Here is a 22,517-nt window from a genome sequence, read left to right as displayed (position 1 = left end):
TACTCAGTAAACACTGAGAATTTGCTAATTCTTTTCTATTCTTCAGATCTCAAAGCACAGATTGGGCAGCAGAACACACATCACGACTTGCTCACTATTGGCTCGTCAGTTTGGTCGATTTCATTTCATTCTCATGTGAGCTCAGACAGGAGGAAACCCCTGAAGTTTCTCAAGAGGCATTCATTCACACCTCTGCTTTAATTCTTCCTTCTTAAATCAGACTTGGGTAGTGACAAAAAGTCACCTATTGGCATACAGAAGCACAGGGGATTTTTCTTCCCAAGTTTCAGAACTATTTAAAGTCTACTTGTTTCAGACCTAAACTCTAGAAGCCTCTATCACCACATTTCCTGTTTATAACTGAACAAAGTACACACAAAAGAGTCAAAGAAACAGAGGAGGAAAAAAAACCCTGAGTTCTGGTAAAGATATATGTTGGTGCTATGCTGTTTCTAACATAACAGAGCAACAGTGCTTAGCGGGGAAAGCTGGTGGGAGAACTCTTAGCCTGCGCATGTGCTTCATGGCTACACACGGGCTCTTCTGAAAATACAAGGATGTCAGGTGAGTGGTGTTCTCAATTTCTTTTCCATCCCTATGCCAAACAGTTCATCTAGTAATTTCTAAGTCTTAACACTGAGGTTTCTTTGCCCAAATTTACTGGTAGAAAATTAAATTGGTAAACATGGTAATTTTTAAATAGTATACAATGGTGTTTAGTATGATTAGAAAGTGATTCAAACTGCATTAATAGGTATATTGATTATTTGCTCTTGAAAGAAAGAAAAATAGGCAGTGTCTCTAAAAATAAACTATTACAGCTATTGATGACTGTTCTTCAGTCATTGTGCCATGTGGGGATTTGTTGTTTTTACAGAATTTTTTGTTGACCATGTGTATTTCTCATCACTTGGTTTAGACAGAAAATAAGATAGGAGTGATCAATTGCAGTTGTCCAGCAACTAGAATTATAGTCACCCCCCTCCCTGTCCCGCCAGGAATTGGTAGAATTGCCAATAGTCAGGGAAGTGAAAAGGGTTGAAAAAGCCAGTGGAAATCTCACTGTGATGGGAGCTACTATAAATCCAAGTCTGTCATCTGCTCTTCCTCTATTCTTGATGCATTCTTCATTTCTCTAACAAGCAGTTTTTTTTTTTAGCAACAGAAAAAAATGCATATTATATAAAGAAAAGGCACTGTGAAAATAAAAGTTATCTTACAACCAGACATTTAATTACTTTAAAATGCAAAATACTAAGTTGAATTTTCTTAGTTTTTTATGCATTCCACACAGTTTACCTTTTATAACTGGAATAAGAGCATGCATTAAATCATATATCCAGCTTTGTGGTCAGCTCTGCAACATAACCATTTCCTTCTTCATTATAGCATCTGCCTCGCCCATTAAACAGATGCACAGAATGACATTTATTGCACTAATTAGAATTTGCCCATTGATTCATTTATTGCTAGATACTTCTGTTGTAGGCAGTTTTTAAAAAATATTTTTAATAGCAGAAAAATGAATAACTCTAAGGCTTTTGTGTATTGAGGGCTATTTTCCAAAAATTATATCTAGAATTAAAATTACTGGGTAAGACATTATGGATATTTTGAGTCTTACTGTTGCTAAATTGCTCCTCCAAAGCTGATGTCAATCCCTTCCCTACTAGGGTGCTTCTTTTTAATGGATGCTCTCATTTAGCAATCTTCATGCGCTCAACATACTAGTTCACTGCTTAATACATATCACTTTGGTTTCAATTCACTTGAACATTGAACATTTTGCATAGGCACTTAAACTATTTCTAATTCGTTGGTTTGCACCTTGTTGGCCCATATCTTATGCCTAAATGTTAAGCTGTTGTCATGTTTAATAGCAATACATATTGGCCAAGAGTAGAGCAAGGGTATCACACACTGTAGTTTCTGAGGGTTTACTTTTCAGAATTTTGTCTGAAGGATTTTTTAAAAAAATCCTTTGTTTGAGGAAAGCACCAGAGAGGAAGCTAACACACGATGGTCACACATGCCTTCTCTTCTCCAGTTCATAGGAGAGCAAAAATGAAGAGAAGAGTTCGAATTTTGCTAAGATCATGTAAGAAATGGACACAGCAGAACTCCTCCCATGCTGCTGATGGGAGCTTGGGAAGGGGAGGTTCAAAGGTGATGAATGTGGTGTTTTAACTATCCCTGGAAGTTGCTAGCTCTAAATTAGAAGAGATGTGATACATCCATTTCACAGCTCAGCACTAGACACATGGCAGGAGTGTTCTCCTTGCCAATGAGGCCTTTCCCCACACAGAGATTACAGTGTTTGCCATGAAAGCCAAAATGATCTCCACCACACAAAATGTGATATAAACAAAGTGAATCCAGTGATAACATTTTCCATGTTTAAATAGATGAAATAAACACGTTGACATAATAACGATGCTTCCTCGTTCACATAAAATGAGTATTAACTGGATTAAATGGAGAAACATGTTCCTTTGGCCCTTTCTTTAATCAACACTCACCATTTCTTTAACACTTTGCTGTGTTTCATTATTTGTTTTATAGCGTTCTCATTGCCTTTGCCCACTGGAGCTTCAAGTACACTTCTGAGCAGAGTGTGACTCTTTTAGAAACTAGGGTTGGCTAGTTATGAATGGCCTCTTAAGCTCAGGCACGCTTTTAAAGATCTAGAATCCATTTTTAACCACACATTTAAGTCATGTCCACCAGTAAATTTAAGACAAGCTAATAAAACAAAACAAAACAAAACATCATCACTTAAAGGTAACAGTTATGAAAACCAGACACACGCAAATTAATTGTTAATAACATGTCATTGTTGCACAATTTCCTACACATTTTAAATTTTACTTAATAGTCACAGCACTCCTTAACTTAAAGAAAATAGAGCAGGCCTTTACAGACCTTTTAACTCTGGTGTTTTGTGGGTTAAGAGGTTCCACATGACCACCCTTGTCTCCACAGCCCTCTCAGGTTGCTTCTCTAGCAAGAGATACAGTGTGTGCACAAGGCGAAGTAACTAAGCAAGGGTGAGCAGCAGCTTGTTTGCAGCACTTCCACCCCGACAGCGTCTGTGGGGTTTCCCAGTCTCAAATTATGATGAACTGCAAAAGCAACCGGAGAATCCAAAAGCATTGGAGAACTCTGTAGCACGAGCTCTTAAAATCTGCCATCTACACCACAGGCCATTTTCTTCAGTTAACTTAAATATCAGCTAAGAGGAATCCAGATGCTTTAGAAAGAGGTGGGCCTGATGTAACAGGGATGAAGTTGGCCACTCCAGTTTGACAGCTGGCTTACTGAGGATCAGTGATTTGCACGGGGGTGGGGCAGGGGTTGCACAACTTCCGGGGGGCCTAGTCTTGTTCTCACTCGCATGCTGTGCAAAAGAGACTTATCAAAGGTTGCATCGCTATCCCGCATCACTCTGTGATCTATACAGTTCATATCTCAGATACCCTCTACATTTATTTTGAGATTGGTGAGTTTCAAATTTTGTCTTAAAAACAAGTTATTTACTTGGAAGGCTGGAACTAATGTGAGAGCTTCCCTGATGCTAATATCTATGATTATTGTGTCTTTTGTTGGAGATGCTGGGCCTAGGTGCTGGCAGTTTGAAATATGGACATGGTGATAGCGTGCTGTTACCCTCAAATAAAAATATGTTGTGTTCAACACAACTATTCGTACACTAAAAAAATAATTTCATGAGTAGTCACATGGAGATTATAATATCAATTCATTTTTCTTTCAAAACATTTGGATGCTTCAAATACATATGCACATTGTGGAATGCGAAAGGATGACATTGTTTTAATAGAGTTTATAAGCTAAAGGAAGGCACCGTGAGGTGATGGCTATGTATGGTAGATCCACACACTTGTCCTAGTTAAAGATAGGCTGAAGTCTGAACTATGTAAAGCATTTTGTTTGCTTCTTTCTATTGTTGATTGTTTAAGTAAGGGTTGCCACATTAATAAAGTCTGCTAATACAAAAGAGTTACATTTGTTTAGCAAGATCTTCTTCCAGAAGATGTGCAATTATGAACTCCAGATACAATGTATGTCAATACCTGCTGGCTTTAAGGGAGTCAGAGATCTTACAACTAAATACACCATTATTAACTCTTGGTGATTGAAAACTAAATAAAAATTCACATGATTTTCTATTTCTCATTGCTTCACATACGATTTTTCTTGAGCCCTTTGACATCTTAATGATGTAAGTAGCTAAATTTAGATTGTGTACAAGTTCTAAGTCAATAAAACCTATATAAATGAGAGTACAATTAATTAATAATGCCATTAAAATATGCTCTTGTTGAACAAATGTAGTTGGGTATGAGAGGGTACACCCTTTAAAAAAGATTTATGTATTTATTATATGTATATGAGCCCTTTACTTGCATGTACACCTACATTCCAGAAGAGGGCATCAGATCACATAATAGATGGCTGTGAGCCACCATGTAGTTGCCAGGAATTGAACTCATGACCTCTGGAAGAGCAGACAGTGCTCTTAACCTCTGAGCCATCTCTCCAGCTCCTACCCTCTTCACTCACAGAAACTCAAAGAGGTGAGATATTTGCACTGCACATATAATAAAGGAGAATTACTAGAGTTAGAAAAGGCTTAGTGTGTGTGTGTGTGTGTGTGTGTGTGTGTGTGTGTGTGTGTGTACATGTATGGATCTGTTGAAATGTTCTACTTAGTTACTCAATCTCTTCTCTTTTCATGTGTGTGTGTTTTATTTTTCAAAATGAGGGTAGTCAAGAAAATGCAAAAACTGTTAAGAATGCTGTGAAATACAAGCTTTCCAAAAGAAACATCTTTCTCTTTAATACTCAGATCATATTACTAAGGCGGAAAGTTTCTGGGAACTAGAAACAGAAAGTTCTGAAGTCAGGGGGAAACTGGAGCCCATGTTAAACATGCATAAGCCTCTCCCAGTATATTACAGTTTAGGCTGTGTTGTCAAAGTCTAGAATTGCTCATGTAGAACAAACTTACTGTTTTGTTAACAATGAAGCACAGCCCCAAGGGAATGTAAGTCAATACAGCTGATGTAGCTCATGAGCACTGTCGGGATTAGCCTTGAAGCTTTTAGTATGAAATGGTATTGGTGGTTTTGCTGCTTTTCTGTAACTGAGATCAAAATTATCTTCCTGCAGCAATAAATGGATTAATATAACTATTTCACTATTCCTTTTAGTTGAAAGGAGAAAGTGCAGTATCTTCAGTAGCCTGTTCTGCAATGTTTTATAATTAATAAATTTTGTGATAAGTTTTATAGGACTGTTTCTTTTTCTTTATACCTGTTTCCTTTTGTAACAAGGGCAGAGACTATGGAAAACAGACCAACATACAAAGAGCAATGGAGAATTCTATACTTTATTTACCGACTACAACGTAAACTCCAACTCTCTGTTTGCAGTTTAGGACGTGTTGTACCCTCTAATTCTTAGTCAGATGATGACACTTTCACATTCTCTTAAAAATTGGAACCTATTGTGGAGTGGAAAGCTATATGAACCCGTTTTTCTTTTTCTCTCTATGAACAAATACAGCTAGTCTCATCTAGGAAACATCAAATATGATTTCCAAGATCAGTTTTACATCCCTTGAGATGAACGCATGATCAAGATCCCAAATCCCCTTAGTGATCTGGCACGTGACTTCTAGGTTTTATTATTTCTAAAGCAAAGAACGAGTTCAGGTGTATCAAAGGTAAACTATCAACATTTCTATTAAGTGTTTACTTTTAGACAGTACAACATTTGGGCCAAGTTTACAGAAACTTAGTTGAAAAATGTGTGCTTAAGGGAATACATGGTAAATTATAGTATACTACAGAACAGTTGTTATTCTATGTAATTGTGAAACATAAAGTTTTTTAAATGGCAGGTATTTGTCGAAAGTAATTTGGATTGTAATGATTACTCCTTGTCTGTGTAGCTACTTGGTGGGGGTGCGTTAAGGAAGACCCTGAAAGAAGAATTATGTTGTGAACACATAAAGAAACATCCATTTTTATTCCATAGGATAGTGCGAACTTTAACAAAACAAACACTTTAGGTTTTTAGGTTCTTTACCTAAAAGAGATAGAAAATCCCATGACAGGGCTTCTGACTAGTACTGCCTTGTTCACCAGGAGGCCATTTCCACTCACAGTGAACTCTTTACGACTTTCCATCCTGCCCTTATGCAAGTAGACCTTTCCTCGCCTGCAGCTGGCCTCATAGCCTAGCTCCACTTGTCAGTTTTCAAATCCCCTTGTCCACACATTTTCTCACATCAATCAAATTTCTGAAAAGAAACAGATTTTATATTTACATTGGCCATGCCTATCAGTTTGATCAGACAGCTAGCTGTCAAAACTGTTTGTTTCAAGTTTTCTGAGAAACAAATGAATAACCAGCACCTTTCTTGGTAATTCTAGACTGAGAGCAGACAGATGTCCTTAGCTCTGTGTCCTTTTGATGAACACTTTTACCAAAGCTACAGAGGCCTGCTTCATCACACACAGGTCTGGTTCCCAGCTGCTGGGAGGATGGGCCTTATCCTCAGCAGAGTTAGAGACATGTGGAATAGAATTTGAGGCATCTCCTCCTGGGCTGTGGGTGTACCTAGACCTCATACTTGGTCAGAACCTTTCTTTTGGTTCTGGGCAATTATATTAGTTACCCTTTCACTTTCCAGTTACTGAGTGAGTTGAGGGTGCTTAGTGAGAAATGACATTCTGAATTTGTTGGAGAAATAATGGCAAAATTACCAGCAGCAAGATGATAATGTAACAAAGATAATATTGATATCAACAGCTAGCATTTATTGAACATTTTAATAGTAGCATTGTTCTGAGAACCTCCTCACATGTTTTAGCCCAAATCCCATAATAATAAATGTTATTATTACTTTTCTTTTACAAATGGGGTGATTGAGGAATGAAGACAAAGATGAATAAGGCAGTGTCTGGCCCTTAGAATGTTCAAAGTTTAGATGGGTAGTGAAATTATTACACAAATGATAACAGAATATTTGTTAAAGTGTAAAGAGATGAATGAAACCTTCAGAGTAAAGGATGTCTCTTTGGTATTCAGTTACGTCTAGGAGACAGGCATTTCAGGGAAAGGAAGTATACAGAGACATACGGACATAGCAAGGTATAGTATCCATTGAAAACTCTAAGTACTTCACACTGATTGGATCATGGTATATGAACGAGAGGTCACAGCAGCTAAGCTCCAGAAGGTAAGCAGGAAACCTGAAGTAGCGTTTTGTGCAAACTGTTTGTGTCCTCTGTGTTTGGGTGGAGATAGGGACAGATGTTACCCTGTGTCATAGGCTGTGGAGAGCATTCAAGAAGAAACGTCTGGCACTGGGAGAGTGTTCAGAAGGCAAAATGCTTGTTCCTCACAGGTAAGGATCTGAGTTAGGATTCCCCAGAACCCATGAAAAACCTGAGTGTGGTGGCGTATCCCTGTAACCCCAGTTCCATGGGGTGGAGAGAGGCAGACCCAAGTGTTTGCTGACCAACCAGTTTAGCTAAAACAGTGAAATCCAGGTTCACTGAGAGACTCTGTCTATAATAATAATAGTAATAGTAATAATAATAATAATAATAATAATAATAATAATAATAATAATAATAATGACAAGCAAGAGAAAGGTATCTAAAGTCAACCTCTGGCCATCACATCCTTCACATGGGCAAGTATACCAGCATATACATCTATGCACATATCTACAACATGCATACACACACATGAAAAGACAATCCTCAACAACTTTATCCAGAACTCAGCAGGGAGAAGGACATATGGGGCTAGATGGTAAGATGGTGTTTCTGCCAATAGTGTTGGGTAATGTGGTGGTATCCACTGAAACAATACAAAGCACTGTCAACTAAGCACACAGAAACATAGCCATGCTGCTCTGAGGAGATGATGCATTGAGGTTTTTTCCTTTTCTTTTTCTTTTTTCTTTTCTTTGCTTTTTTTTTTTTTTTTCCTGTATTGCTTCTATTTCCATTTTCAGGTCTTTTTAAAAAATTTTATTTTATTAACTTATTAATATTACATCTCAATGGTTATCCCATCCCTTGTATCCTCCCATTCCTCCCTCCCTCCCATTTTAAAACCTTGGAAATTAAGATATAAAAGCCCTTTTCATTATTTATACATATGTTAAAAACTTTTTTAAACTTATGTTTATTTATTTTTGTATGGAAGTCAGGAGACAACTTGGAGGATGCAGTTCCCTCCAGAGATTTGTCTCAAGGTAATGAGGCTTGGTAGCATGGACCTTTACCCACCGAGCCATCTCTATAATCTCAATATTCAATATACCTTCATCTGGCCATTCATCTTCATAATTTTAAAACTGAAAACACTAAAGTCATTTTAGCAGCCAGTACTTTGCCAATATCTCCAGACTCCTTGTGTTTTTATTTTTCAAACAGTCACCTATATAAAAACCAATAAACGCCAATCATGGTAGCATATTTATGTAATCCCAGCACCAACAAATTACTCTTTCAGACAAGCAAAAGCAAGTAGGTAATTAAATAAACAGTCTGATGCATATATACACGATGTCATGTGACATGCAGAATTTCTCAGTACATTGATATAGTTAGTCATTGGTATATTACACAATGTTTATAAATTCTTGGTGGAGTGTTGTTCTCTTAGTAAAAAAGTGTTTTTAATAAAATGGTTGCACAGGGAAAACATTATTAAGACTTCTAATGTTTTTACACACAAATACTCCTTTAAAGGAAAAAACCCACACATTTTACTATTATTACCAGCTATTTTTCTATTATTAATTGACCCTTGAAAATTATTCTGTAAAGAACACATTAGATGTTGTCACAAAGGGAAGTCATAAGTAGCCCTGTTCTCAATTGTTTATGGTGTCCTAAGATAAAGCAAGAATAACGGCATTAAATTAAATAACAAATAATAAATAACCAAATATTTCTGGCTTTAAATGAAGTTCAAACTAGCTTAAGTTAAAACAATATATGTGAATGAATGTGCAATAATCAGGGCTCGAGGTACAGCTCAATGGCTAAGAGTATAAACAGGAAGACCTGAGCTCTGATGCTAGCACCCACATTTAAGAAACAGGGACAACTGAGCCATTGAGTATGTCCTCGTGTGCATAAAGCAAGCATGGCTGAGACAGGAGGACCACTGGAGCTTGCTGGCTGCCAGTCTAGCTCAGAGTTGAATGAGAAACTCTTCCCAAAAGAAACAAGCCAGACAGAGTTGGCCATCAACTCCACCTGCATCCAAGCCTGCCCATTTCGGTGAGAATTCTGTCTGTGGCAGAAAACAAGGACATTTTTGCCCAGTGGTTGGTTTGCCACATCTGAAGCCATCTCCATAAGGAGGATCCTCGATGCTCATTATCTTCTTTGAGGCAGTCTGGGTGTTGCCTAGAGTCAACCTGTTTTATTTTCAAAGAATCCTCAAAACAATAAAAAAATTCTTTAAATTCCATATTCTGTAGGTCTCTGAGGTTTTTGAAGACCTTACCTAAATATTTTACCTTATCTATCTATTGAACCTAGAATGTATATTCTTGTGATAAAATTGAACAGTATAATGAATTAAAAATAAACTTATTTTACATCAATATATATATATATAAAGAAACAAACAGAGAGAGAAAGAGAGTGAGTGAGATACCCAGCATCCACTCTGGTCTCCATGTGCCCACCTACACACATTCGTGCACATACACCACACTCACACACATACACACAAATGACATTTAATTACATGTGCACATGAACGTGTACATCTATATCATAAAACCACATATGTAATACACCTAATTATTCATATACCTGAACACGTCTATTTAAAAATCAATGATGCCCACATGAACACGGGAACATCTAAAGGCAACTAAACAGCTCTTGAAGTGTCAATAAGAAGTCAAAGAAATAAGTACAATCTAAACGTCATGTCTGAGAAACAGAAAGCAGCAGAGAAGCAAATATGTTTTCAATGACACTCTAAATTCTCATTAAGTGCTTAAAGACAGACAAGGGAAACAAAACTTACTTCTCCTCTGGGTTAGCTAGGTGTTTTTGTTAAATTCTTATCAGGGGCAGTGGGGCTGTCTCTGATGCTTTATTCTGCTCCTGGGACCTTTTTCCTTCCATTGGGTTGCCTTGTCCAGCCTTATTCTGTCTTTTTATGCCATATTTGGTGGATGTCCCTGGGAGGCCTGCTCTTTTCTGAATAGAAACGTAGGAGTGGAGAGTGGTGAGAAGTGGAAGGAGGGGAGGTTAGGATGTACTGAAAACAATAAATAAATAAAATAAAAGATAGAGAATAAACTAATTTTAAAAAAGTTTTAACACTGTTTATTGTGTTTAGTTAAGTGGTATTTTAATTTCCTGGAAGGGTCTAAAATGATCTCTGACTTGGTCTCATGTGAGAGAGTAGGGACTCTGAAGGACTACGATCTCTCATTGCTACTTTCACTTGCAAGCTATTTACTACCTATTGTTCTAATTATATGCATAACATTTATATTCCCCACAAAAGAGTTTCTTGAAGCAATGCCTCTGTTGTGTGGTTTTGTTCTGTTTTAGACCTTTGATTCTTCTGTATCAGGTATAAACTCTGAAGTAGGGAAGATACCCAACTGTTACTGGTTATAATCAGAGACTTACAAGTTAATCTTTCGGGATCAGCATATGACATGGGTCATGTTGGCATGACTACCAAGATGTACCAAGATATATCAAAATATGTATGTTGTCTTCACGGTTCTCACAAATATGTGGAGGTAACTGTAAATCAGCTGGAGTAACTGACTGGCAGTAACCAACCTAACTCCTTTCATCATTTAGAAATAAAGTGAGTAGAGACTTTCAGAGCAGTGAGCCCTCCCCTGTCCGTTAACAGGACACCCAGTAGGATGAAGAAAGGTCCTTATGTCCCATTCTAATAAAGCTGCTACAGTGACTCCAGAATTTCTATTTCATCCCAATATCTAGTGTGTTACAGTCTCAGGGCTGATGAAAAGGACCAAGTACTTTTCTGCAAAGAAAAAAAAAAGCACAAAGAATTTTAGCCTGAAGTGTGAAATCTGGGGATAGTCTATAAAATGAAGATCTGTGATGATTATAAGAATCCTGATTTTAAACTGAGTTCTTATAACGAGTCACCACTTGTCACCTGTTAGTAGCTGAATATTAATACTAAAAATATGGAAAGCTTGCTATAACATCTCTGAATATAAAAACCTATCATCACTTTGAAATCTGCAAATATCCAGTTGTCAATGTTTAATAATCTCCTGGCAGGTTTGTCATTCATTACAAGTAAAGGAAATTAACTAATCAATATCTTTCTATATTTTGAGACAAAGCCTTACTATATAGCCCAGGCTTACCCAGGCTCCTAGCAATTCTAGTATCTTAGCCTCTCAAGTGCCTCACTCACTGGTGTGATCTGCCACACTCAGCTAAAGGCAATGGTTTGAATGATAACATTAGCTGAAGTAAAACAGATTTGTACCAAGGCGTGCTATCACAGACATATCTACTTTTATTTCCAGGAAACTCTGAATGCCCCTATTACCTCTGGGGACTTCTATTCTTCTTTGGCTTGGCTCTGGTAATATCATTGATCTTCAATATTTCCCACTATGTAGAGAAACAGCGACGAGGTAAGACTTTCTGGCAAATCATTGTATGGTACTTGCTTGAATGCAGACCCTGGCAAACCTCTGGTGTTGGAATGTTATGAAATGTAATTAACACATGCTGTAACCATGGGAAATTTGGTATTGTTTTCACCCCCGAGTGCTTTCTTGGTTTAATAAATAAATCACTTTAGAGATGTGAGGGAAAGGCTCTCAGTCTTAGCTTTATCTCTGCCTCAGGATTGACAGTTCGCTGGAATTATGCTGGTAAAGGGGCTTTTCTAAATGAGCAAATCAGGAAATGATGATCTTTTGAGATAGTGACAAAAATGAAGAGTTGCTCCTGAGAAGCTAGGAAGTGAGAAATTGCTCCTGCTGAAGTTATTCAGTCCTTCTGGGCTCTGGTCACGGGACTCAGCACTAACTGGAAAAGGCACAGACTGATCTTGGGCCTGTCCCTACACATCAGGTCTAGAACAGGTCAGAGTAGTCTGCCACTACCACTGTCAGTTTTGCCTTTTTTAAAAATCCAGGTGCCTTTGACCTACACATGCCATAATTAAATTGCTATAATGTGCACAACCTGTACACACTGGGCTTCTTGTATATGCATATTGAATAAGTGGATCAGCGCACAAAAAAATCTAATGCTCAACTTTTTCTGGGGGGTGCCTTAATATTCAAAGGACAGGGAAACTGCAGCCGAAGCTATAAGTAGTCAGGAAAGATTTTAAGAAATGATGAAAGTACTTTCACCAAACTGATGGAAAGACCTAAAATTCAGTTAGCACGCTAAGGTTAAACAGAACGCATAAGCCTAAGAAAATCTGCATGAAGCTAACATAAGTGCTGACCGGGTTGTAGAGAGTGTCCTTGATCCACTTCGGAGAAGCTTCCTAAGTGTTGATAATGCACATCAAGTTTAGGGAAGGAGTCATTGTCGTGCAGATTTAAAAAACTGGGAGACACTTGAGAATGAAAGGCATAGCTGAGGTCACATAACCGTTCGATATCAAAATCCTGCCTGAATACCCAGGTGGACATACACTAGCTGTCCATATCTCAATGTGAACAGGTTTTATGATTTTCACTTTTGGTGCTTTTGGGCATCAGATTTTATTTGTTTGTATGGAGATCGTTTTCCATCATTCAAAAAGAAACAGACTCTTTCCATTTAGTGTTGCATGAAAGATTTGATTTTTAAATTATCCATGCCATTATTGTCTAAGCCTTACCATAAGTGGCTCTATTGTTTAAAAGTAGTATGGTGGAGGAAAAAAATTGAAAATAGGAAGTAATCAATTGACCATATGACGTCTTTCTTTTGATTGATGCCAGCCATTCGATTTTTTTTTTTTAATAGCATAGCTTTAAAAGCAAAGCAAATCCAATGTGAGTGAAAATCCACTCTGACTTTGGGTTTCCACTGTCAGAGCTCATATGATCCCCGTGTTCGCAGAGTCTGTTTCCTTTTTACAGCAAATGGGGAACACCAAGCAGACCGTGAGGATCTTGTGAGAAAAAGGAATTGTCTATATGCCTTAGCACAGTGCTGAGTGCTGGGGGCTTAGCAGGTCGCTTGGGTACCTGGTACAGTCAAAATCACCATACCTCACGGACCTGGTGCTTCCTTCCTTCTCTCCACAGTAATTATTTCATCCCTTTTCCCCATAGTAACCACCAAGGGCCTTCTGTGGCCCCACATCACGCCACTTAACTTCAGTACGTTAGTTCTTCAGCCTCTTTGCTGTTCCGACCGTGTCCGTGCCCTGTGGATTCTCTGTAGCTCCTGGTTCACTCTTTCCCCATCTTTGTATTATTTAACAGGTTAACAACACGCAGGGCTTTTGCAGTCACTTCTGTGTCCCTGCTGATCACATTCAACTCCATTTCAGTAGGTTTTCTGAGGCTTCTGTGAGACAGGTTCCAAACATCAGCGGCTCATGGGTCATTTTACTTGATACACACTTGGTAGGTGGAGCACACGGTGTCGACTGCCGTGCAAACTCAAGGTGATTAGCCTTGGAGCAGCGTCACCAGTGCTCTATGAATGCCAGTTGCTCTCATACCACCTTCCCAACTGCCCAACCCCTCCTGACAGCTTTCTCCTACTGAATATCTACCCTGCTGCCTTTTCCCAACTCACAGGAGAGCAGGCTGTTTGAGTGTTCTCTGCAAATGCTCGGTTCCTTCCTAAGCTTGTCACGTCGGGCAGCTTTCTCCCACGTGGTCTGTATTTGTAGTGCTGCTGCAATTGGCCTCCTGTCACTTTTATGTTAGCATCCTTGTGCTACTTTCTGTGGCTAAGAAAATTTCAAGATATGACTCCTCCTTGGCCAACAGTCAGTGAAGGACCCTTGGGGGCGTGGTAAACAGCCTGCCAAAGGAACAGTCCTTCCAGGAACTGCACAATAGCTTCACATTTAATCAGAGACAAACTTTCTCTGGTTGTTTTCTGTAGCAGCTAGGTAGAAGCTTTGAAAATGAGTCCTCACTCTGATTTACAAACTAAGTATTTTTCTTAATTCAATGAGTTGTCTAAATCTGTTCTTTAGGAGGACTCTATTCATTTCTTTTCCTAGTTGGAATGTATTTACTTTTTTCTTCCACTAAATCCAAAGAACATTACTTGTTCAATTCTACCTCTTTGGTTTGAGAAGAATAAAGAAGTGTGTGATTTGTATGTGCATCTCTCTTATTAGTGAACCTTCTTTTCACTAGACAGCGGCATGTTTTTGACTGAGAATGGATCAGAAGGATTCAGCATTCGAGTTTCACCCATGTCCTGCTTGCTACTTCTTGCTGTAACAGATCATGCTGAGAGGGGTGGACATGCTACAGGGGAAACACAAACACAGCCGGCTTTGCATCGCACCCTCTTAGGCACACACCAACCACCAGCCTTGCATCTGCATCACAGGGGAGGATGGGGGAAGCTCACCCAGCTCTTCTGGCTCATGATCTTGCAGCCTTTGCTGCTCTGTGGCAGAGCACAGTTTTCAATTTGGCCGTGTAGCACGGAGATGACTAGGCAGCGTTTAAATCATGCCATTTATTTTTAAATAAAACTTCTGAGCCTTTGGGACAGAGAAGGTCTTCTCAGGAGCTGAGCTTGCTCACCTTCACGCTTAGCAAGAGATCATTGTCTATTAACCTGCTTAGGAAGGAGTGTAAAACTAAAATTACCCAAGCAGTGAAGGGATAGCAACCATCCAAATACACATTTAGTTTCTAAGGCTCATCTAGTAGGGGGTGTCCTTGGGTTTTCAAAGTCTTCTTTCACAATGTTTCTTTGCAGCTTCTCTGATGTATAGTGTCCCTTATTCATTTATTTTCCTTTTTTTTTTTTTTTGTATTGTTTTAGTCCCCTTCCATTTCATCTAAGAACCACCTGCTATTATATACGATCTTATTCATAGTTGCTTTTATTCAACTTTTCTCACAAGCTTTATGGTCTTCTTTCTTTTTTTATTCTGAGGATAAAACATTAGCTTTATTTCCCTGCCTTATAGGTTTTCTTTCAAACACTACATGAGTATGTTTCCTAGGCACCAACATTCATATACCAGTATTACACTTTTACTTAAAAAGTCCTTATAAAAATATTTGTCAGTTTGAAAAAAATATTTTATGGAACATCTAATTGTCTTTATTCTTATAACCAAATGCATTCTTTTTTGTTTTAGGTCAGTACTGAGATCAGTTTTCATGTACCTCAGGCTGGCCTCAACTCACTATATAGTAGAGGATGGCCTTGTACTTCTGTTTCTTTTATTTCAGCCTTCAAAATTGTGGAATTACAGGCATGCACCACTATGACCAGTTTATATGATGCGGAGCATTGAACTAAGGCCTTTGTGTGTACCAGGAGAGCACTCCACCAGTGGAGCTACATCCCAGGCCAAAATTTTGTATTTTTTATTCTCAAATTCTTTATCATAAGCAAAAATATTCTACTGGTAGCAGTCCCCTTTGTAAAAGTGAACTTTCATTGATTTCCTTTCAAGTCAAACTTTACTTATATTGTATATTTCACTTTGCTAACTGAATAATCTATAGTCTATTTCCAGCTAACTTGTTTATGAGGAAATTTCCTAGTCAATGAGCACAAACTGTGGCTTATATGACATGGATTTAGATCACATGACATTGATAAGTAGCTTTGTCATTTTATAAAATATTTTGACATTGTTTTATTTATTGTCCATAGCCACTCCTGAGGCTTGGGTTTGTTATTGTGTTCTGTAGATGAACTGATAAGCATAGCTTTAGGATAATTTTCATACTGTCACATAGATGGTACCAAGTCCAACAGCAACTGACTCCTAACCAGGAATATGTTCCATGATACATTATCCTAGAGCTCCCTTTCTTATACATGAACTTAAATTCCAAGTGCCCTAGTTACTTTTCTGCTGCTGCGTAAGACATCAGTACCAACACAACTTTTAAAAGAAAGAGTTAGGTTGGAGGAATTCAAGTCTGTCATGGTGGGGAGGCATGGCAGCAAGGGGATTCCATACCCAAGCAAGAAGCTCACATCTTTAAAGGCAACCACAAGCAGAGAGAGCTAGCAGGAACTAGGTGAGGGTTTTTTCTCTGAAAGCCTATCTCCAATGACGTATCCCTCTAGCGATGCTGCACCTGCCAGTCCTCTTCAAAGGGCATGGCAGCTGGAGACCGTGTTCAAATGCCCAAGGCTTTGGAGAATATTTCTCATTTAAACCATGACACCAAACAAATCTTAAAAGTACCTAATGATCTGAGTCTCAGTAGTTCCTTTTATCAGATACAGACATAAATGTGTTGCATCACACTTTGTTTTTCCAACTTTCAATTAGATGACCTTGTTTTCTTCTGTGTTTATTGATATTAGCTATGTTTCTGATTTTTTTTTTGTTTTGTTACACGTTCATTAATTTGTGACTACTGTGATGTGTCTTTTCTGACCTCTCCAGGCTCCCTCTAGCATTCATCAGCATCATGCTCAAAAGACTAATCAGAAAGTAACTCCATATTTTAGATGCAGTCATGGTAAAGCATTTCCTGAAGGCAAGGACAACTCTATTTCTGACATCCCACGTGGAGTATTTCCATCATCCTGAGTTCTGCCGCAGCAAGAACATCCTTCATTTAGTTATCCTCAGAATTCCTCCCCCAAAACTGACCCAGAACATGTCCATTCCTTTCACTGATGTGATCACTTTCATGAAGGCTTCAGCAAATGTTTCTGTAATAGTTACAAGCTTCTCTAGATACAAAGTCCACACCAGGACATACATCCACCTAAAAGTAACGTTTTCAGTTGTTTGGTGGTCGACTCAATTATTTTAAATGGTTCCTTCTGGTTCTTTCTCAAACCACAGTGTTTTCCATATATTAAAATTGTAAGACCATTTAGCTTCTGATGTCAGAGACTGCTATGGCACCAATATTTATTTTTATAGAATAACCTCAGCGAAAGTTCATTTTTATTCCATGACACATTAAATAATAAGAAATTCAAATATGAGAAATGTGATTTTACATATAGTCCCCAAGTTTAGTACATAAATCTTGATGAGCACACAATAAAATTTCCAAAATAAAGTTGATATTAAGCATCAAAATTGTATATTGAATATTTTAAATCCATTAACTTTAACAATTTATTATGAACCTATTACTTTCACAGAACAGTCCTCAAAGTCTCCACTTTCCCATCACTTTTAAATACACAGATGCATTTATCGAGTTACTGGCCTTTGAGATGCCACCTTCAAGGTTCATTGTGAGCTATTTCCTGAGAATCAGAACATCTTATTCTTATGGTTTTATCATCTTACGTTAATTACATCTCTGGTCAATCTAGACGCCAGTATATTATTTCAAATAAATTTGGGGACTAAGTTGCAAGTTTTTCTCAGTGTCTTCACTCTAGGATTGTTACCATATGGATAAAATGGAATTATCACAATGCTTCTGCATTACATCACCCCTATGTGGGATCAGATGCCAAGACATTTTAGAGCAGGGCAGATAGATACATGATAAACAGAAACCACACTCATAGACAGACAGAAAATGTAGACAGGTAGAATTTTTGTTGTTGGTTGGTTGGTTGTTGTTGTTATTATTGTTATAAAGGTCTATTAGAACCAACATAAGAAAAAAACAGAATAGAAAACCTCAGAAGTATTGGTAGAGCTCAAAGGCAGAAACATGTCCATGTTTCACAATAGTCAGGAGCAGGAGTGACAGGAACAGAAGTTCCAGACTTTTCTCATTGTTCTCTGTGCATAAAGTCCTCATGCACCTGGCTCGATCTTATGCCCATGGTGTCTTGTTTTCATCTCAAATTACCAAGACAGAGTTAGGCTCAGAAAGGAAGATGTCTTTATCCATTGTATTACTACAGCAAAATATCAAAGGTAGTTAACCTTAAAGAAAAGGGTTTTATTTAGTTTATTGTTCCAGAAGTTCAAACTCTGGACAGTTATAGCACATGCTCCTCCTGTCTTTTCTTGACTATGTTACCTCATAGCAGAGAGCAATGCAGAGGCACATGTTGGAGTAACTGATTGCCGCTCCAGCCAGGAGACAGAGGGGGCAGTCAGGTTTGTTCCTATTCATGACTATCTTCCAAGGACTACCCAGCAGTCACATGAGAAATTGCCTAATCCCTTCTGGCAGCAGCATTCTCAGGGAGTAAAGCATTTCCGTTAGATTCCACTCTAAAAGTTCCAGTGCACCCCCTGATATGGCCATCCTAAGGAGTAAACTTTCGCACAGGGATCCCTGGGATACTCTCAAATCATCTGCAAATCATATCTTCTGCAGTTCAGTTAGTAGTAGCCTTTGTGGCTTGATCAATTTTGTGAATTTATACCAAGGCTTAGCTCCTCTCAGAACACTTCATGAAATATTTTAAAATGTGTAAACATTTTTTTTTTTTATAATTGAAAGATTATTTTATTTTCTTTTTTTTTTTTTAAATTATTATTTTTTTATTATTTTATTCTTGTTACATCTCAATGTTTATCCCATCCCTTGTATCCTCCTGTGTAAACATTTTTAAAATTTGTATATTTTGAATATTTTTCAGATAAAATGTACAGATACTCTGAAGACTACATTCCAAGGTATGTTAAAATTGAATAATGTATTATGATTTCCAACTAATAAGGAAAGGAACAAATGCTATATGGTTATAGATTTGTCTTGCAGAAGTTACCACTTGGGCTAAAAGAAGATGAAAAATAAATCATGATTGCTTTTACTTGCATCTGAAGATTGAAAATGATAACATTATCATCCATCCAAGTTATTAATACACAAAGTCAATCAAAGAGCCGAGTGAACAATAAGAAGACTGTCTAACCTGACATTATAAAACTCTCATTGGCATCTAATATAGGGATCTATATTATAATGAAGGTGAAACATTAAGAGTACAGTCTAATTTTATATAGGATTATATGCATTTCAGAATATAGAGTAGACAGAAGTCTATAAAACCTCATAAGACTTAAGATAAGTTGGCAGACCTGATGGTTCACGCTAGTAATCCCAGCAGTGGAGAGGATGAGACAGACAAAAACGCAAGTTTATGGCAAGCCTGGGCTACATAGTTTTGGGGCCAACCTGGGTATATAGAGACATTGTTCAAAAAATAAACAAGTAAAAAACACACACACTGAGTGGCATGGTATTTGTAAGGATGATTTCAATCAACAGTGAAATGTGAAGAATTTATACTCTGAAATAATATTTAATTACAGAATGTCTTTAAAACTTCTTGGCTTAGTTATAGAGAAAGTGTAATATATTTTTTTCAGTTTTTTAGTTTTAATTTTGAGCCATAGCCCTGGCTGTCCTGGAGCTCATGATGTAGACCAGGCTAGCCTCAGATTTGCAGAAATTCACCTGCCTTTGCCTCTTGAGTTCTGAGATTAAAGACATGCACTACCATGTGCAGATTTTACACAATACTGTTAAAAGAAAATCTAGAGACATTTCATGTTTTCTGGATGATATATGTATGATATGATATGATATGATATGGTATGGTATGGTATGATATGATATGGTATGATATGATATGGTATGGTATGGTATGATATGATATGATATGATATGATATGATATGATATGGTATGGTATGATATGATATGGTATGGTATGGTATGATATGATATGATATGATATGATATGATATGGTATGATATGATATGATATGGTATGATATGATATGATATGGTATGGTATGATATGATATGGTATGATATGATATGATATGATATGGTATGATATGATATGATATGGTATGATATGATATGATATGATATGATATGATATGGTATGATATGATATGATATGGTATGGTATGATATGATATGGTATGATATGATATGATATGATATGGTATGATAGGATAGGATAGGATAGGATATGATATGATATGACCCAAAAGTTTCATTATATTAGACATTCCATTTAGGAATTAAAATTCAAAAGAGGATCTCCAGAATGGTGACCTTAGAAACCTTTGAACAAGCTATCTAACTGGACAGGACAGGACAGCACAGGACAAGACAGGGCAGGACAGGACAGGATTTAAAGCCCCTTTGACTCTAGGGGTATTTTTATCATAGTTTCTGCTCTGTGTAAAAATGTCTCTTACAGATCTAGGATATGTTTGCAGGTAGATTCTCTGCAAACAAATTTTTGCGACTATCCCTCCTGCTAGGATCTTTAACTGGTGATAATTTCAGGCTATCAAGGATGTTTTGCTGACAACAAACGAGAACGCTCATCTCTTTTCCGATAAACTTGATTCTTGACATTTGAAGAGCAATTAAGACACAACGTGCCAGGTGTGGTGGTGGTGGCCCTAATCTGTATTCCCAGCACTAGGGAGGCAAGGCAGGAAGGTCTATTCTGAGTTTCTGGCTAGCCTGGCTTGCATAAATCAAGCCTACCTCAAAATACAAAAGATAAGAAACAAAATAAAAAAGATACAGTGCCATAAAAGGTCTTGTGATTTGATCAGTTAGCTAAAGACTACATTGATATAGGCATGAGAAAAGATGGAAAGTAAAACTGGTACAATACATATTTCGATGTAAATAGGCTTTTAACTCTACTATAGATGTGGGAAATGAGGCTCATTTTTGTGTAATATTCATTCATTTAACAAATAATTACTTAAGAATAAGCACTATGTAGGAAATGGTAAACTAAGTTCACTGATTCCCAAAGTGTATGCTCCCCACTGCCCCACAAGGAAGAAAGCAAAGATCATCACCATGCCAACCATCAGGTACAGGAGTTTCAATGCTTCAAGCCACAGCATCTTGAGTTCCACTTTCCTACCTGCTGTGAGCAGTGAGGAAGGCAATGATACGCACAACATGTTGCATGAAATAGGGACAAAGAGAGCTCAAGTTCCTCCTGAGTGGTCCCCAGGGGCTAGAACAGAAGCCTGGGGCAAAGAATCTCATCAGCATGTGTAGATGAACAAAAATCAGAAACCAGCCAGCATTCGCTTTTACACTCCAGAGGCAAAATGACAGCTAAAGCTGTGAAGGTGCCTGTCTCTATAGAGACTGCAGCCAAGCCCAGACTTTTGTAGCCAATGCTTCTACATCCTCTTCATCCTATGGTGTTTCACCTTCTGTTGCATCCTCTGGTTATTCTTGAGAATTACAAATGAGACAGGTATGTTCCAAAGCCACCTGGAGAACAGTCTTCTAAAAATAAAACTGCAAAATGGAAAGAGATAGATGATTTCCTCAAAGACTTAATCATCTATTGCCAGGGGCCCTGACCCAATAGCTTCTGAGAATACATGGACAGAAGCTTCTATTCTTTTTTTCCTTTTATTGAAAATGGATTTTTCCCTCATAAAATATATCCTGATTATGGTTTCCAGCCTCTCTCTCTCTCTCTCTCTCTCTCTCTCTCTCTCTCTCTCTCTCTCTCTCTCTCTCTCCTCTCTCTCTCTCCCTCTCTCTCTCTCTTTTCCTCCCAGTTCCTCCATACCTTGCCTCCCATCCTGATCCACTCCCTTTCTGTCTCTCATTCTAAAAGACTCTTCTCTCAATAGGAGAAGGTGCACCTATCCCTACTGCATCTTGATATGTCATGGCAGGTTAATATACATGCAAGGCCTCCTCTTCTCTGAGGGAGGGAAGAGTGATGAAGGTAGGGCAGGTGAGAGAGAAGGACTGGGAGGAGGGGGAGGATAAGATGCGATCAGGATGTAAATCAATAAATAAATTAATTAATGAAAAAAGCATTTTTGATCTTAGCCATTCTGACAGGTATAAGATGGAATCTCAGAGTCGTTTTGATTTGCATTTCACTGATGACTAGGGACTTTGAGCATTTCTTTAAGTGTTTCTTGGCCATTCGATATTCCTCTGTTGAAAATTCTCTGTTTAGTTCGGTACGCCATTTGATTATTTGGAGTGGTCGTGTTTCATTTCTTGAGTTCTTTATGTATTTTGAATATTAGCCACATAATAGAGGACAACCATACTACAGTACAGAGACTGATGCACCAACCAAGGACTAAGCTTAATGTGAACCTAGACCTCTGCTCAGATGTAGTAGGGAGGCAGCACATTGACTCTGATTCCTCCACGTTGATCACTTGCCCCTGATGGGATGGCCTTGCCAGGACACAGAGAGGATACAGGCAATAAACATGAGATTTGATAGGCCGAGATCAGATGCTAGGAGAGGAGTTCTCCCCTTTCTGAGGACTAGAGGAAAAGGGAGAGTGGGAAGTGACAAAGGAGGTGGCTACAATCAGGATGTAAAGTGAACAAATTAATAAAAGAAA

General features: G+C 38.0%; 1 protein-coding gene across 1 annotated transcript in view; it reads left to right on the top strand.

The window, feature by feature from the left end:
- The first annotated feature begins 240 nt into the window (after window positions 1-240).
- LOC127192725 (T-cell receptor-associated transmembrane adapter 1) overlaps window positions 241-22,517 on the top strand; it is a 34,710-nt gene continuing 12,433 nt past the window's right edge. The window contains exons 1-3 of the mRNA XM_051150014.1: window positions 241-564; window positions 11,603-11,713; window positions 18,774-18,810. Of these exons, the coding sequence (XP_051005971.1) occupies window positions 558-564; window positions 11,603-11,713; window positions 18,774-18,810 (155 nt within the window). The 5' untranslated portion in view covers window positions 241-557. The remainder of the gene's footprint in view (window positions 565-11,602; window positions 11,714-18,773; window positions 18,811-22,517) is intronic.

This window comes from Acomys russatus, chromosome 8 (assembly GCF_903995435.1).
Source record: "Acomys russatus chromosome 8, mAcoRus1.1, whole genome shotgun sequence".
In the NCBI taxonomy this organism is placed as follows: domain Eukaryota; kingdom Metazoa; phylum Chordata; class Mammalia; order Rodentia; family Muridae; genus Acomys; species Acomys russatus.
Note: the sequence above shows the minus strand (reverse complement) of the source record. Positions and strands in the feature narration are given on the sequence as shown.